Source organism: Chiloscyllium plagiosum, unplaced genomic scaffold (genome assembly GCF_037043375.1).
Source record: "Chiloscyllium plagiosum isolate Xiang-an unplaced genomic scaffold, Cpla_swu_hap1 HiC_scaffold_9, whole genome shotgun sequence".
NCBI classification, from domain to species: domain Eukaryota; kingdom Metazoa; phylum Chordata; class Chondrichthyes; order Orectolobiformes; family Hemiscylliidae; genus Chiloscyllium; species Chiloscyllium plagiosum.
The window spans coordinates 80,859,371-80,876,148 of record NW_028270147.1 but is presented as its reverse complement, the minus strand read 5'-3'; the positions used below and the strand labels follow the sequence as shown (position 1 = coordinate 80,876,148).

General features: G+C 44.3%; 1 protein-coding gene across 5 annotated transcripts in view; it reads right to left on the bottom strand.

The window, feature by feature from the left end:
• The window catches only part of LOC122554579 (eIF-2-alpha kinase GCN2-like), an 85,484-nt gene extending 69,260 nt beyond the window's left edge, over positions 1 to 16,224 (bottom strand). For 3 of the 5 annotated variants that reach the window (XM_087990865.1, XM_087990866.1, XM_087990867.1), the window contains exons 1-3: positions 12,586 to 12,675; positions 10,904 to 11,020; positions 1,447 to 1,750 (exon numbers count right to left, since the gene is read on the bottom strand). In XM_087990865.1, coding sequence (XP_087846991.1) covers positions 1,447 to 1,750; positions 10,904 to 11,020; positions 12,586 to 12,618 — 454 coding nt within the window. In that variant the 5' untranslated portion in view covers positions 12,619 to 12,675. Of the gene's footprint in view, positions 1 to 1,446; positions 1,751 to 10,903; positions 11,021 to 12,585; positions 12,676 to 15,873 lie in introns of those variants that run through there. The other 2 variants (XM_087990869.1, XM_087990868.1) reach the window with 2 other exon arrangements.
• Between the last annotated feature and the right edge of the window lie 554 nt (positions 16,225 to 16,778).

Sequence of the window (16,778 nt, the reverse complement as noted above, 5' to 3'; positions counted from 1 at the left end):
ACACCTCGCATTTATCTGAATTAAACTCCATCTGCCACTTCTCAGCCCATTGGCCCAATCTGGTCCAGATCCTGTTGTAATCTGAGGTAATCCTCTTCGCTGTCCACTACACCTCCAATTTTAGTGTCATCTGCAAACTTACTAACTGTACATCTTATGCTCGTATCCAAATCGTTTATGTAAATGACAAAAAGTAGAGGGCTCAGCACTGATCCTTGTGGCACTCCACTGGTCACAGGCCTCCAGTCTGAAAAACAACCCTCCACCACCACCCTCTGTCTTCTACCTTTGAGCCAGTTCTGTATCCAAATGGCTAGTTCTCCCTGTACTCCATGAAATCTAACCTTGCTAATCAGTCTCCTATGGGGAACCTTGTCGGACACCTTACTGAAGTCCATGTAGATCACATCTACTGAAGAAAAATTGCTCTGGTGTTTTGGAAACTGACATTTTTAACCAACCACAATCTGTATATTCAACCAGGTGGGAGTACTGGTGCCCACTTACTGGGTACCCAAACAGGAGTTGAGGTCCACCCTGAGTTTTCTCTCCATGTCCCTCCCCCAAAATCCAGCAGGGAAACAAGCAAGTGCCCTGCTGAAAATCCGCCACTCCTATTAAAGGTCAAAGGTTTCCAGCCTCATGTCAATGACCACCAGCACAGACTGAATCAACACAGCTTTGATGTTGTTACTGGAAATATATAATTCTTAGCTCCCAACTAATTTATGGCACCTTAAAAATGCACACACATTTTCTACATCTCAGGCAGGCCCTACAAGAGACTTGTGAAAATATTGCGGCCTTGCCGCATGACAACCAAAAATGGTTTGATAATATTCTGAATGAACACCATTCTACTTAAACTCTTACCCGCTGCGTTTGTGCACCGTTGATAAAGATAGCCATCAAATATTTCCAGTTTGCAGTCATCCTCTATGTAGCATTTTCTACAAATGCTGGATTTTTAATGTTCAGAATTCACCTGCGTTTTGAATACAAATGCAACTTGCAATTTTCATGACACCATCGTGAAAGGCACACTGGCAGTGATTCGCAGGATATTAATTATTTATTTTGTTTCTGAACACAAAACGTGTTACTGAACATCTGTTTCACGGCATTGTGACTTCACAAAGCACATCACAACTACCAATTACTTTTGGACTGTCCTTACTGTTGCAAAGCAGGGAACGCCACATCCAACTTGGGCACAACTAATCCCCATTAACAAACAATGAATCAAGTGACCAGATCACTTGTGTTGGTTGGAATGTAGACATTGATCAAGAGCATGGCGGATAACCAGCTTACTCTCCTTCAAATAGTGCAATGGGTCTTTCTGTGACTCCCTGAGAGGGCAGACAACATTTTGGTCCAACATCTTAAATGAAAGACGAAGGAAGTTATTCCAAGAATGAATGAAGGAAATACGACAACACTGACCTGCGCAATCAGTTACGTCGCTGTCTGTCCACTCTACAGAGTGGTCACACGGTGGAGGTGCTGTAGCCAGGATGGGATCATATGAGCTGTTGCAAGGATCAGATTGAGTTTCATCGATCCATTCGGCAGTCACCGGATGTTCCATTTCTTCAATCCAAGCATCATGGTAGTGCACAACGTTCCTGTGGTTTAGCTTTGAAAGGATCTTCACCTCGTTTAGAAAAGCACTTTCAGCGCACCTCTTACTGTGCGGAAGGTGGATGCACTTCACGGCGTAGGTTCTCTCCTCAAGACTGCGAAACACCTGAGAAAAAGTAGCATAATTGCTGAAGTGTGCACCCTTGAGAACAATTAAAAAGCAGGAATCGAATACAGGTAGGCAGATGAAACTAGGATTTGCCACATGAACCCCATGCTTGTAGGCTTTAAATCATTCTAGTTGCCATTTCCTTTTATTCATTCATAGGATATGAGCATGACAGCTATACCAGTATTTGTTACCCATCCCCAATTGCCCAGAGAGCAGTTAGAAGACCAGCACCTGTTGAGGGTCTGGAGTCACACATCGGCCAGACCAAGTAAGGATGGCAGATTTCCTTCCCAAAAAGGACATTGGTAAACCAGACGTGTTTTTCCTGAGAAAGTGGTGGATGCGGGTATAATTACAATTTTTAAATGACACTTGGACAGATACATGAATAGGAAAGGTTTGGAGGGATATGGGCTAGAAGCAGGCAGCTGGGACTAGTTTAGTTTGGGATTATGTTGGGCATGGACACGTTGGACCGAAGGGTCTATTTCTGTGCTGTCCAACTCTACAATAGTTATATGGTTGCCATTAGGCTAGCTTTTAATTCCAGAGTTTTATCAAATTCAAATTTTGACAGTAGAAGTCAAAACACACGTCTTCCCAACAACAGTTTGAGCTTCTAGATTATTGAGCTGCTGGAGATTAGAGTCAAAATTAGAGTGGTGCTCAAAAAGCACAGCAGGTCAGGCAGCACCAGAGGAGCAGTAAAATCAACGTTTCAGGCAAAAGCCCTTCATGAGGAATGAGGGAGCCTCCAGGATGGAGAGATAAATGGAGGGGGGGGGGGCTGGGGGGAAGGTAGCTCAGAATGCAATAGGTGGATGGAGGTGGGGGTGAAGGTGATAGGGCGGAGAGGAGGGTGAAACGGATAGGTCGGAAGGAAGACTGACAGATGGGACGGGTCATAAGGGTGGTGCTGAGCTGGAGGATTAGAACTGGGGTAAGGTGGGGAGAGGGGAAATGGGGAAACTGGTGAAGTCCACATTGATGCCATGGGGTTGAAGGGTTCCGAGGTGGAAGATGAGGCGCTCTTCCTCCAGGCGTGGAGTGGTAAGGGAGTGGCAATGGAGGAGGCAGAGTGGGAGGGGGAGTAGAAATATTCGGCCACGGGGAGGTTGGGTTGATTGGTGCAGTGTCCTGGAGATGCTCTCTGATGTGCTCTGCGAGAGGCGTCCCGTCTCCCTAATGCACAGGAGACCGCAACGGGAGCAATTGATACAGTAAATGACATGCGTGGAAGTGCAGGTGAAGCTTTGATGGATGTGGACGGCACATTTGGGACTTGGATGGAGGTGAGGGAGGAGGTGTGGGCGCAGGTTTTGCAATCCCTGCGGTGGCAGGGGAAGATGCCAGGAGGGAGGGTGGGTTGTTAGGGGGCGTGGACCTGACCAGGTAGCTGCGGTGGGAACGGTCTTTACGGAAAGTGGATATGGTTGGGGAGGGAAATATATCCCTGGTGATGGGGTCCATTTGTATATGGCGGAAATGGCGGAGGATGGTGCGATGTATGCAGAGGTTGGTGGGGTGGAAGGTGAGGACCGGGTTCTGTTCTTGTTGCGGCTGGAGTGGTGGGGTTCGAAGGCAGGGGTGCGGGAAGTGGATGAGATGTGTTGGAGGGCATCTTCAACCACATACGAGGGTAAATTGTGGTCTTTAAAGAAGATTACTTTTGGATTACTGTTCCAGTGACAATACTATCCCATTACCTCTATGGGAAGCTGATGATCATACTGTTAGCTTCACAGCACAGCTCTATTCACTTCAGGATTATATTTGTGCAGACCTCAAAAATCACGTGAACTGACTTGTAATATGTGTTAATGATCACAATGAAGACTGACATTTCTAAACATGTTGCCTCGAACTTCTGTGAGAATTCACAGTCAATTATTGGGAAATCTCGCGAGATTGCCAGAGACATTGGGAATCAGAAACGTTGGTCGAAGTAGGTAATGTTATTCAAGAGCGACAGACCAAGTGATCAAGTTCAGAATTGTATAAAAAGGTCAAAAGAGAAGATTCCTTAGTGCTAATTATCGTTTATACCCAGTTAACAGTGAGAAAGAGGGAAGAGAAAGGACAACTTTGGTTAAAAAAAAACAGAAAAGGAACATGTGACTCACTTTATTACAATATCTTGAATTTTAAATTAAAAAATCATGAGAAAAGGACAGATAATTACAGCAATAGCATGGCATTTAAATTTGCTGGAAAAGCCATCAAAATCTTTGGAAATGGCTAAACGGATGACGTTTCAGGAATCTAAGGATGGACCCTGTCAAACATGCATTGAGTTTGAAAGAGAGGTGATTATTTTGGAGGATTTCAAAAATTCACTTCCTGAAGTAGTGAGAACTCATGAGAAGTAGTGAGAACAGATGGAGGACAATCTTTAGCTCAGAGAAGTTAACTGAGTTACAACAGAAAGTTGAAAAATTGAAGCAGTTGTATTAAAAGTATACATAGAAGAGGAATGTGAGTGTATCCTTGAGTGCTACTATCTTAAGAATCTTGTCTTAATGAGGAAATGGAGACCATCACATATTCAGGCAGTTGAACAATGGACAGACATTCATAAAGTTCTATTACCAGTGTATTATAGAAAGGAGGTGTTGAGGTAGCGCATGAACTCCCAGTACGAGGTAATTTAGGAGTAAGAAAAACTCAAGCTAAAATACAAAAAACATATTTGCTAGCTTGGACTGACAAGGATGTAATTGAAGTTTGCCAGCCAGACATGTCATATGTGTCAGGTAATTAGAAAACCACAGGCAGTAATAAAACCTGCACCTTTAATACCTATTCCAGCATTTGAGGAACCTTTTCACAAGAGCCTTAATTGATTACATATGACCCCTAGCTAAAGCGTAGTGGGAATCATTATTTGTTAACAATAATGGATGTGTCCACTAGATTTCTAGAGGCCATTCTATTTTGCAACATCGCTGCTAAAAGGATCTTAGAAGAGTTACTCAAATTTTTCACTAGATACGGACTACCAAAAAACTTTACATCAAAGTTATCCAAGGAAGTTATGGGCAGCTTAGGAATTCAAATCGGCTGCGTATCATCCAGAGTCGCAGGGAGTGCTAGAAAGGTGGCATCAGACATTAAAGACCATGTTAGGAGCTTATTGTCAAGACTATCCAGATGATTGGGATAAAGGAATTCTGTTTGTACTTCTTGCCATCAAAGATGCAGCAAATGAATTGACCAAATTTAATCCATTTGAATTGGTCTTTTGGGCATTAAGTGAGAGGACCACTGAAACTAAAGAGAAATTGCTGAGTCAGAATTTAGAGACCACATCTTTGGACTATGTGACAAATTTTAGGGAATGATTACACAGTGGGGAAATCTGCTAGACAGCATTTAAAAGTATCACAGCATATGATGAAACAGGAGGCAGACAAATCAAAAATCACAATAGTGAGATAGTGTTAGTGTTACTTCCTGTGGTAGGTGAAAGCAATGCTTAGTGGACCTTATCAAATTTAAAGGAGATTGAGTGAAGTGAGTTACTTGATAAGGACTTCAGATAGAAAGAAATGTGTCATATGAATATGCTCAAACGGTATTTTGATAGGGAAGAAAAGCACAAGGAGAATGTGTTATTAGTTACAACATAGACTGAAGAACCAGGTTTAGAGGATTCTAAGTTAAACATTCCTCAAAGTAAATTGGACAAATGAGAAAGTTTCCAAAAATTGGGATAAACTATTGAGTTATCTTCCAGAGGAAAAGCGAAATGACCTGAAAGAGTTATTACTGTTGCATATGGGGATATGTAGAAATAAGCAGCATCCGAGGACAGGCAAAATCCGAGGACAGGCAAAATCGACGTTTCGGGCAAAAGCCCTTCATCAGGAATCAAGCCCTTTATTCTTGATGAAGGGCTTTTGCCCGAAACGTCGATTTTGCCTGTCCTCGGATGCTGCCTGAATTGCTGTGCTCTTCCAGCACCACTAATCCAGAATCTGGTTTCCAGCATCTGCAGTCATTGTTTTTACCATATGTAGAAATAAGCTGAGAGGTACTAATCTACTTATGCATGATGTAGATAAAGGAAATGCTGTTCAAAGTAAGCAACATCCGTATAGACTTAACCCTCTAAAATTGGCACATGTTCAAAAGGAGGTTGACTGCATGCTCTAAGACCGCATAATTGAAGTGAGTTGCAGCAACGGGAGCTCACCCATAATAATGGTGCCAAAACCAGGTGGTACCCAGTGGTTGTTGCTAAGTCAATACAATTTCAAAGTCTGATTCATATCCGATTGTACATTTGGAAGACTGTATTGGGAAGGTGGGACAAGCAACTTAGATTTCTAAGTTGGACTTACTCAGAGGAACCTGGCAGCTACCTTTATCCGAAAGAGCAAAGGCAGTTTTGGCTATTGTAACACTAAAACTTGAATGGGTTCAAGTTTCCTATCGGAAAGATGATGTGAAACTTGAAGGGGTTCAGAAAAGATTTACAAGGATGTTGCCAAGGTTGGAGGATTTGAGCTATAGGAGAGACTGAACAAGCTGGGGCTGTTTTCCCTGGAGCATCGGAGGCTGAGGGGTGACCTTATAGAGATTTAGAAAGTTATGAGGGGCGCGGATAGGATAAATAGACAAAGTCTTTTCCCTGGAATGGGGGAGTCCAGAACTAGAGGGCATAGATTTAGGTTGAGAGGGGAAAGATATAAAAGAGACCTAAGGGGCAACTTTTTCACACAGAGGGTGGTATGTGTATGGAATGAGCTGCCAGAGGAAGTGGTGGAGACTGGTACAATTGCAACATTTAAGAGGCATTTGTATGGGTATATGAATGGGAAGGGTTTGGAGGAATATGGGCCAGGTGCTAGCAGGTGGGACTAAATTGGGTTGGGATATCTGGTCGGCATGTACGGATTGGACTGAAGGGTCTGTTTCCATGCTGTACTTCTCTATGACTCTATGACTCTAAATAAAATTCCTGCAATACATATATGGCCTTGCTTTTGGCATTATTAGCCTAAGTTCTGAATTAGCTGGATTTGAGGTCACATCTAACTTCGTAGATTTAATCAATGAGACATTTTGAAGCAACACTGATATAGTGCTATATAACCAAGCTCAATTCATTGTATCTGATTTGTTTGTAACTTTTCACACTGGCATGATTTGAAAAATATCTCCCTCCCAAAATTAAACATCCATTTAAGTCAAAGGATGAGCTCACGACATGATCTGTGATGACTTGAAAATAACAAATGCTGGAAATCACAGCAGGTCAATCATGTCTTGCTTTGCATTCTAATGAAATAGATCTTACTTGTGATGTAAATGTAATCATCGGGGCAAAAACTACATCTTCAAAAGCCTCATGTTTGCAAGAAACATTATGCAACAGACCAAGTTCCCAATAAATTTCCAAAAAGCTAAAGGAATGCTAATTATAAACTGTACATAATATAAACACAATGTCTTTTTAAATATTTGTAGTGCCTTAATGGATAAGAACGGAGCTCCATTTCATAGGTTTCAGAAAAGAGGAACAAAAATGTGACAACATTGTATTTGAAAGCTCAGGAAAGATTGCAGTCATTAATTCTGGGGAGGAAAGTTTCCCATGCTAAAACCCCTCTGAGAACAGAAATTCTGCTCAAAGCCGCTTACTTTTTAGAGTGAATTGCTCATTCTTAAACAGGGTCCTTTACTCTAAACTCACCCCCAAAAGGAAACACCTATCGAGATGTTCTTCAATTTGGAATTTTGCCTGAGGACATCAACTCTTTTCCGCTTTATGTCATTGATTCCAAGACGAACCACAACTGCCTATTCTGTTTTCCCATGCAGCAAGTCCTGTACTCATTTAGTGAGAGCCGATGTAGTGGTGAGCTATGAGTGCAAAGCAGTTAGGTAGTTTGGCTGTATAATTCCTGGCACAAATGGCCAGAGCATGCACTAAATACATTCTGTGCTCTACATCCGAAAATAGTAACGTGGCTTCTGCTGCAGGGTTCCAATTTGCAGATTTAAACAGCTTCCAGTTGGGAACACCCATTTACAGGCCCAAGTGAAAACTGCATCAAATAGACCTCGAGTGTCCAGCTAAAGTGCTCTTCCTCCGACTGTCAACTACTGGACATCTGTTGTTCCAGTAAGAAATCTACCCTGGCAGCTGATAGTGTTTTTAGTCACATCTAGGAGTCCGAACGATTTTCGGAATTCACCAAGTCTCACGTTAAGCAACGATTATTAATATTACAAACTGAAAGTAATAAAGTTACTATGCAGTTTCAGATAAACAAACAGGAACCGAACCAGATCAACACATAAGAGCCTTGGGTAGGGTCTACATAGGTGTGTTTTCAAGACAAGTTTAGAATGGGTTGAGAACTGTTTCCTAGATGCATTCAAGGGTGAATCTAGATAAGAGTCGAGAGTGTGGTGCTGGAAAAGCACAGAAGCTCAGGCAGCATTCAAGGAGCAGGAAAATCGGCATTTCAGGCAAAAACCCTTCATCAGGAATCCCATTACCGCGAATCCTCTTCCAAGGATGCCTACCTTGAATAAGTTCTCCTCCTCGGATGCTGCCTGATCTGCTGTGCTTTTCCAGCACCACACTCTCGACTCTAGTCTCCAGCATCTGCAATCCTCACTTTCGCCAAGTGAATAGAGATAAGTCCATGAAGGAAGAAAAGTATATGCTGATAGGGTGAGAGGTGTGGGATGGGAGGGTGTTCAGATAATGTATAAACACTAGCACGACCTTTCGAGATCAGTGCTCTGTTTTGGCGCTATCATACCTCTAGTAGTTTATCTTACATGCCACGGTGCTAAACCTGTGCACTGTAAATATCCAGGCTAACTCTGCAGCGAGGTGAATTGAGATTCTTTCCCTAGGGAGTCTTGCTCTACTCTGGCATCAGCTCAGGCCTTGAGCCTGAATTGAAGGTGCAGCTGCACTATACTTGTAGTGGTCATGTGATGCTTTTGCAGACACATGCACTAAGTTTTATGTTTGCACCATTTGGAATCTTTCAACTAAACTGCAGGGCCCAATTTAATCTCTTTGTAAGGGAACAGGTTTTCAGTGAGTTAAAATTCTACTCCAGATTTGCAAACAGCTCCTGTGGTGATTCAGAACAGATCTAGCAACTCAAAACTAGGCGGTGGGCCATCACCAGCAGCAGAACTGTACCCCAACACCATCTGCAACCTCATGACTCCTGGTAGATTTCCTGGCATTGCCATCACCATCAACCCTGGTTCAATGAAGAGTGCAGGAGCAGCACCTGGCATACCAAAAAATAATGTATCAACTGTAAAACAGGACTACTCGGTGTGGCAAACAGCATAAGCAGCACTCCATGGACAAAGCCAAGTGATCCCATAGACAGAAGATTAGATCACAGCTCTGCAGTTCTGTCAGATCCAATTGTCAATGATGGTGAACAAGTAAACCACAAGTCTATGGAGGAGGTTTCACAGAACTTCAGTGATGGGGGAACCCAACAATTCAGTGCAAAAGACAAAGCTAGAGCATGTGTAACAGTCCTCTGGCAGAGACACTGAATGGATGATTCATCTTAGCCTCCTCAGAAAGCCCCCAGCATCACAGATGCCATTCTTTAGCCAATATGGTTCACTCCAAGTGATGTCAACAAATTGCTGAAGGCGCAGGGCGCTGTAAAGGACACAACAATATTCCAGCAATAATACTGAAGACGTGCTCCAGAACTAGCTCCACGCCTAGACAAGGTGACCTAGGTCAGCTACAACAGTGGCATCTACCCAACATGAAAAACTTTCCCCTCAGATGTTTGCTGATGACTACACAATGTTCAGCACCATTCACGACTCTCAGCTGCTGCAGGGATGTGTGGGCCGAAAGGGACAAATAACATTCCCACAAGAGCCAGGTACTGACCATTGTCAACAAGTGAGAATCTAACCATCTCCACTTGACATTCAACGGCATGATGATCATTAAATCCCCAACTATCAAAGCCTAGGGGTTACCAGCATCCGGAAACTGAAGTGGACTGTTGCTATAAGAGTACATCAGATGTTAAGACTCCCGAAGAGAGTTGCTCACCTCCTGACGTTTCAATGCCAGTCCAACATCTGCACGGCACAGCCAGCAGTATAATGCAATTCTCCTTATTCCAACAACACTCAAGAAGTTTTCCAACATCCAAGACAAAGCAGAAAAGCTTGATGCAAACCTCATTTATCACCTGAAACGTTCACTCCCTCCATCACTGCTACATAATGGCAGTAGCGTGTACCATCTATAAGATCTACATACAGCAACTCATTACAGCTCTTTTGACAGCACCTTCCAAACCCGTGACCACTTCCACCCAGGAAGACAAAGGCAGGAGATATATGGGAACACCACCACATGCAAGTTCTCCTCCAAGTGACACACTATTCTGACTCACAACTATATAGCCGTTCCTTCTCTATCACTGGGTCAAAATCCTGGAACTCCCTTCATAATAGAGCTGTGGGTCTACCCACCCTCCGGGGATGGCAGCAGTTCAAGAAGACAGCTCATAGCCACCTTCTCAAGGACCACTAGGGATCTGCAATAAATACTGGTCTGGTCAGCAACATTCACATCCCATGAACACAGAGAAAAAAATAATTTGGCATTGTCTATACTTACATTTTGCACACACTGCAGCGGTTTTGATGTCAGTTTTGCTTGTGTGATTCTCCTGAAAGGAGGTCATTCAACCCAGTGTGCCTGTGCTAGCTATCCAATCAGTCCCATCCATACCCCATACCCCTAGAAAATGCCCTTTTCAATGAGTACCCAATTCTCTTTTCAGAAAATCATCACTGAATCTGCTTCCACCACCAATTCTGGCCATAAAGCATATATCAAATGCTAGGCTGAAGTGGGTACTGCAGATGCTGGAGATTAGAGTCAAGATTAGAGTGGTGCTGGAAAAGCACAACAGGTCAGGCAACATCCGAGGAGCAGGAAAATCGATGTTTCGGGCAAAAGCCCTTCATATATCAGATGCTGTTCATCATCAACCTGATTCAATTGTTAGTTATCTTAACTCAGTGCACTCTGGTTTCCAATCTATATTCCAAATAGTTTCACCAGAACTAATAAGAAAACAAGAGCTGTACTTTAAACAAAACAACTTTACCTACCTTATATACAATACTGAATCCACCTTGACCAATGCATTCAATATCTGTATACCCTTTCTGCTGTAGAATTTTTCTGACTTTGTCCAATATATTTTCTGTGCGCCACACCATGTGAACCTATATGTGGGTCATGTAAAGTTTGCAAATAATAAAATCTATGTCAGTTACTGTTAAAAAAAACACATTAATTTAACTGTAATATTGTCGCAATCAACTAGGAGAAAGTGAGGACTGCAGATGCTGGAGATTTCAGAGTTGACAGTGTGGTGCTGGAAAAACACAGCAGGTCAGGCAGCATCCGAGGAACAGGACAAATGACGTTTCGATCTTCATCAGGAATGAGGCTTGAGCCGAGGGGGTGGACAGATAAATGGTGGTGGGGGGGGGTAGCTGGGAGGAAGGTAGCTGATAGTGTGATAGGTAGATGGAGGTGGGGGTAAAGGTGATAGTTTTGAGAGGAGGATGGAGCAGGTAGGTGGGAAGGAAGATGGACAGGTAGGACAGATCAAGAAGGTGGTGCTGAATTGGAAGGCTGGATCTGGGATAAGGTGAGGGGTCGGGGAGGGAAAATGATGAAACTCCCCTTCCTGGATCTCTCCATCTCCATCCTCCCTCCCGTTCCTGATCTTCGCCATCTACATCTCCATCAACTGTAACCGACTCAATATGGACATGTTCTACAAACCCACCGACTCCCACAGCTACCTGGACTACACCTCCTCCCACCCTGCCTCCTATAAAAAAATGCTATCCCTTATTCCCAATTTCTCTGTCTCTGCCACATCTGCTCCCAGGAGTGCAATCCCACTCCAGAAAATCTCAGATGGCCTCCTTCAGCAAAGACCGTAATTTCCCCTCCCACGTGGTCAATGATACCCTCCAGCGCATCTCATTCACTTCCTGAATCTCCGCCCTCGAACCCCATCCCTCCAAATGCAACAAGGACAGAATCCCCCGGCCCTCAGCCTCCACCCCACCAACATCCGGATACATCGCGTCATCCTCCGCCATTTCCGCCAACTACAAACAGACCCCACCACCAGAGACATATTTCCCTCCCCACTCCTATCTGCGCTCTCAGCCTCATTCCTGATGAAGGGCTTTTGCCAGAAACATCAATTCTCCTGCTCCTCAGATTCTGCCTGACCTGCAGTGCTTTTCCAGCACCACACTCTCAACTCTGTTGCACCTAGTCAAAAACAATAAATTCAAAATATTTTCTGTATCAAGGATTATGCCTCAGTAATAAGAATAACATTTTCCTTTTGGTTAGCACATTCTGTTATACATTATCTCACTGTCATTACATTCTGAACAACAGACAGTGTCCTCAGAGCCATTAGTACATCATTTCTTGTCTTTCTCACCATCTGTCCAATATTCCCACATTCCCTTTATTTTACCAATACACCACCATGATTTTATAAACCTCGATAATGTCACTCCTCAGCTTCCCGGAAAACAGTATTCCAAAAGTTGCCTCACCAACATGACCTCCTAACTCTTATATCAATGCACTGGCCAATAAGGACAAGCATAGATTAGAATGATGCCGGAAAAGCACAGTCAAGCAGCATCCAAGGAGCAGGAAAATCAACGTTTTGGGCAGGAGCTCTTCATCAGGAATGCATATTTGTTGATTACAATAAAAGTATCATTTTGCCTCGATGCATTAAAACTACCTTTGAATGCAATAGTCCAAATTTCCACATCATTTCAGGTTCAAAAGTGCAGCAATGGTTCCAAAATGTTACACACAGTGTTGGCCAGAGAAATCTCAAAACACCGTTATAGAGTCATGGAGATGTACGCACAGAAACAGACCCGTCGGTCCAACTCGTCCATGCTGACCAGATATCCCAACCTAATCTAGTTCCATTTGCCAGCACCTGGCCCTATTCATATACCCATACAAATGCCTTCTAAATCTTGCAATTGCACTAGCCTCCACTACTTCCTCTGGCATCTCATTCCATACCAGTACCACCCTCTGCGTGTAACAGTTGCCCCTTAGGTCTCTTTTACATCTTTCCCCTCTCACCCTATACCTATGCCCTCTAGTTCTGGACTCCCCCACCCAATGGAAAAGACTTTGTCTATTTATCCTATCCATGTCCCTCATGATTTTATAAACCTCTATAAGGGCACCCCTCAGCCTCTGATGCTCCAGGGAAACCAGCCCCAGCCAATTCGGCCTCTCCTTATAGCTCAAACCCTCCAATCTTGGCAACATCTTTGTAAATCTTTTTCAAACCCTTTCAAGGTTCACAACATCCTTCCTATTGGAGGGAGTACTCCATGCCCAAGGTCACGAGATGCTGTGAGCAGCTTTCTTCTTCATGCAATGTCAGTGATGAGTTGCCTTGATTAATCACCATCTGCAAGATCTAGATGCTTAATATTCAAAGCTGCTTTTCTTCAGAAATTCTGGTCCACCTCAACTCTTTAATTTGTTTCCATGGAGAATTGCAACAGGAGTTGGAAATCTGATAACAGAATGTATATGGTGCAATTTTCGAATTGGGCGCAGTATTCCAAAAGTGGCCTGATCAATGTTCTGTACAGCTGCAACATGACCTCCTAACTCCTACACTCAATGCACTGACCAATACAGGAAAGTATACCAAACGCCTTCTTCACAATCCTATCTACCAGAGACTCCACTTTCAAGGAACTAGTTGTATCTGATGACCTCCCAATATTCTTTCCCCGTATCATGTAGAATTTATGAACAAATGATGACATTTGTTTCACATCTGCACATTTAATCCAAGAACCATCTGGCATCTGAATTCTTTTTACCACTTCACTGAGGATTTTCCCCAGAGTTTCTATCCCAGCTACTTGGCAGGTTTCAGAAGGTGGGACGTGCGCGCAATTCAAATTCTTTATTTAACTTTTCAACAGTAGGAACATTTTAAAATCAATAAAGGCCCTGATTCTGGGTTATATGCAACAGTGAAATTGTCCGTGACGACTGTCATTACTCGTCCAAAACTGGCAGCAAGCTCTGGAGTCTGCAAATGCACAGCTAAACAGAGAAATCCATAACTTGCTGTCACTGTTTTTACACTTCTCCACTGTTAAACACTTCACAGGCTCAAATCAAGTGTAAATAATGAGTTGATGAGAACTTGCCCTTTTACACTTTAGTCTTACTGTAAAAGTCCTTGAAATAGTTGCAAAGTATTCAGTGAGTTGTAACTAGGCTTTTAATAGCATACTCAATTCATAGATATGAATGAAAGGCTTCGCTATCCCTGAAAAATTAATTTTGGAGTTGTAAAATTATTAAAAGGAACACTTTTTAAAATGACATTTTTTACAATGTATGAAGGAGTAGCCATGGGCACCCGCATGGGCCCCAGCTATGCCTGCCTCTTCGTAGGGTATGTGGAACAATCCATCTTCCGCAACTACACTGGCCCCACCCCCCATCTTTTCCTCCGCTACATTGATGACTGTATCGGCGCTACCTCGTGCTCCCACGAGGAGGTTGAACAGTTCATCCACTACACTAACACCTTCCACCCCGACCTCAAATTCACCTGGACAGTCTCGGACTCCTCCCTCCCCTTCCTAGACCTTTCTGTTTCTATCTCAGACGACCGAATCAACACGGACATCTACTACAAACCGACCGACTCCCACAGCTACCTGGACTACACCTCCTCCCACCCCGCCCCCTGTAAAAACGCCATCCCATTCTCCCAATTCCTTCGTCTCCGCCGCATCTGCTCCCAGGAGGACCAGTTCAAAATACGCACAACACAGACGGCCTCCTTCTTCAAGGACCGCAATTTCCCCCCCGACGTGATCGACGATGCCCTCCACCGCATCTCCTCCACTTCCCGCTCCTCCGCCCTTGAGCCCCGCCCCTCCAACCGCCACCAGGACAGAACCCCACTGGTCCTCACCTACCACCCCACCAATCTCCATGTACAGCGCATCATCCGCCGTCACTTCCGCCACCTCCAAACGGACCCCACCACCAAGGATATATTTCCCTCCCCTCCTCTATCAGCTTTCCGTAGAGACCACTCCCTCCGCGACTCCCTTGTCAGATCCATACCCCCCACCAACCCAACCTCCACTCCCGGCACCTTCCCTTGCAACCGCAGGAAGTGCAACACTTGCGCCCACACCTCCCCCCTCACTTCTCTCCAAGGCCCCAAAGGAAACTTCCATATCCGCCACAGATTCACCTGCACCTCCACCCACATTATCTACTGCATCCGCTGCAGCCGGTGTGGCCTCCTCTATATTGGGGAGACAGGCCGCCTACTTGCGGAGCGATTCAGAGAGCACCTCTGGGCCACCCGGACGAACCAACCCAATCACCCTGTAGCACAGCATTTCAACTCCCCTCCCACTCCACCGAGGATATGCAGGTCATTGGACTCATCCACCGCCAAACCACAACAACGCGACGGTCGGAGGAGGAGCGTCTTATCTTCCGACTGGGAACCCTCCAACCACAGGGGATGAACTTGGACTTCACCAGTTTCTTCATCCCCCCTCCTCCCACCTTGTCTCAGCCGAATCCCTCCAGCCCGGCACCGCCTTCCTGACCTGCAGTCTTCTTCTTGACCTCTCCGCCTCCACCCTACTCCGACCTATCACCCTCACCTTGACCTCTTTCCACCTATCACATTTCCAACGCCCCTCCTCCAAGTCCCTCCTCCCTACCTTTTATCTTCTCCTGCTGAACACTCTCTGCTCATTCCTGAAGAAGGGCATGTGCCCGAAACGTCAAATCTTCTGTTCCCTAGATGCTGTCTGACCTGCTGTGCTGTTCCAGCAATAAAGTTTCAGCATCCTTCATTTTCTACCTTACTCTAATGTGTATGTTTCAGACATTTATTATATGCTATAAGAAATCATAACTTTGAAAAAATGAAGTATTTTTAGTGCAGTTTACTTCCTGCATTGTTGCCTGTGAGAACTGTTCAATGTGATTAGTTGCTTACCTTGCTTGATGTCATCCCTGTTGTTGGGTGTGGATTCAAACTGATCTTTGGAAAGGGGAAACTTCACAGCCCCAAGGTCACTAGATGTTGTGAGCAGCTTTCTTCTTCATGCAATGTCAGTGATGAGTTGTCTTGATTAATCACAAACTGGAAAATCTAGATTCCTGAATATTCAAACGTACTTTTTTTTTCCAGAAATTCTGATCCACCCCAATTCTAAGTTGCTTTCATGGAAAATTGCACCAGGAGTTGGAAATCTGATAACAGAATGTGTATGGTTAAAGTTTGTGGTCATTAACCTGAAAGATTAACTCTTTTTCTCTCTCCCTGATGGGACCTGACTTGCTGCTTTTTTTTATCACTTTGTAGTTATGTTTCCAGTAATAAAGTAGGTTTTGAAAAGGCAAATCTGAAAAATGAGCCTGAATTGGAAAGTGGGATTGCTCTTAAAACGAAATGACTCTGTAGCCGGAGCAGCACAAAGAACTTCCTGGTTGCTACCAACTCCGCCCAATGCAGCATGTTCCAGGACCCACACAAAATCCTTGCTGGTCCGGCGTGACCGAAGTTATCGATGCACAAGCCAAGTCGACAAAAGACAATATTTACCGAAAGCAAAACCAAACAGTTGCAACACTTACAACCCCAGGCCGTTCGTCACAAGCAAATCCTGCGGGGTTTTCCCGCAGGAAATGTGGCTGTTTTTATAAATTCGCGCCTTCTGACCAGCAGCCGGGAGCTGGGATTATGATTGACAGCTCCGGCCCCTGGGAGTTATTTGATTGACAACTCTGGCCCCTGAGAGCTATTTGATTGACAGCTCCGGCCCCTAGGAGTTATTTGATTGACAGCTCCGGCCCCTGGGAGCTGATTGATTGACAGGCGCGTTCCAAGCACAGGGAAAG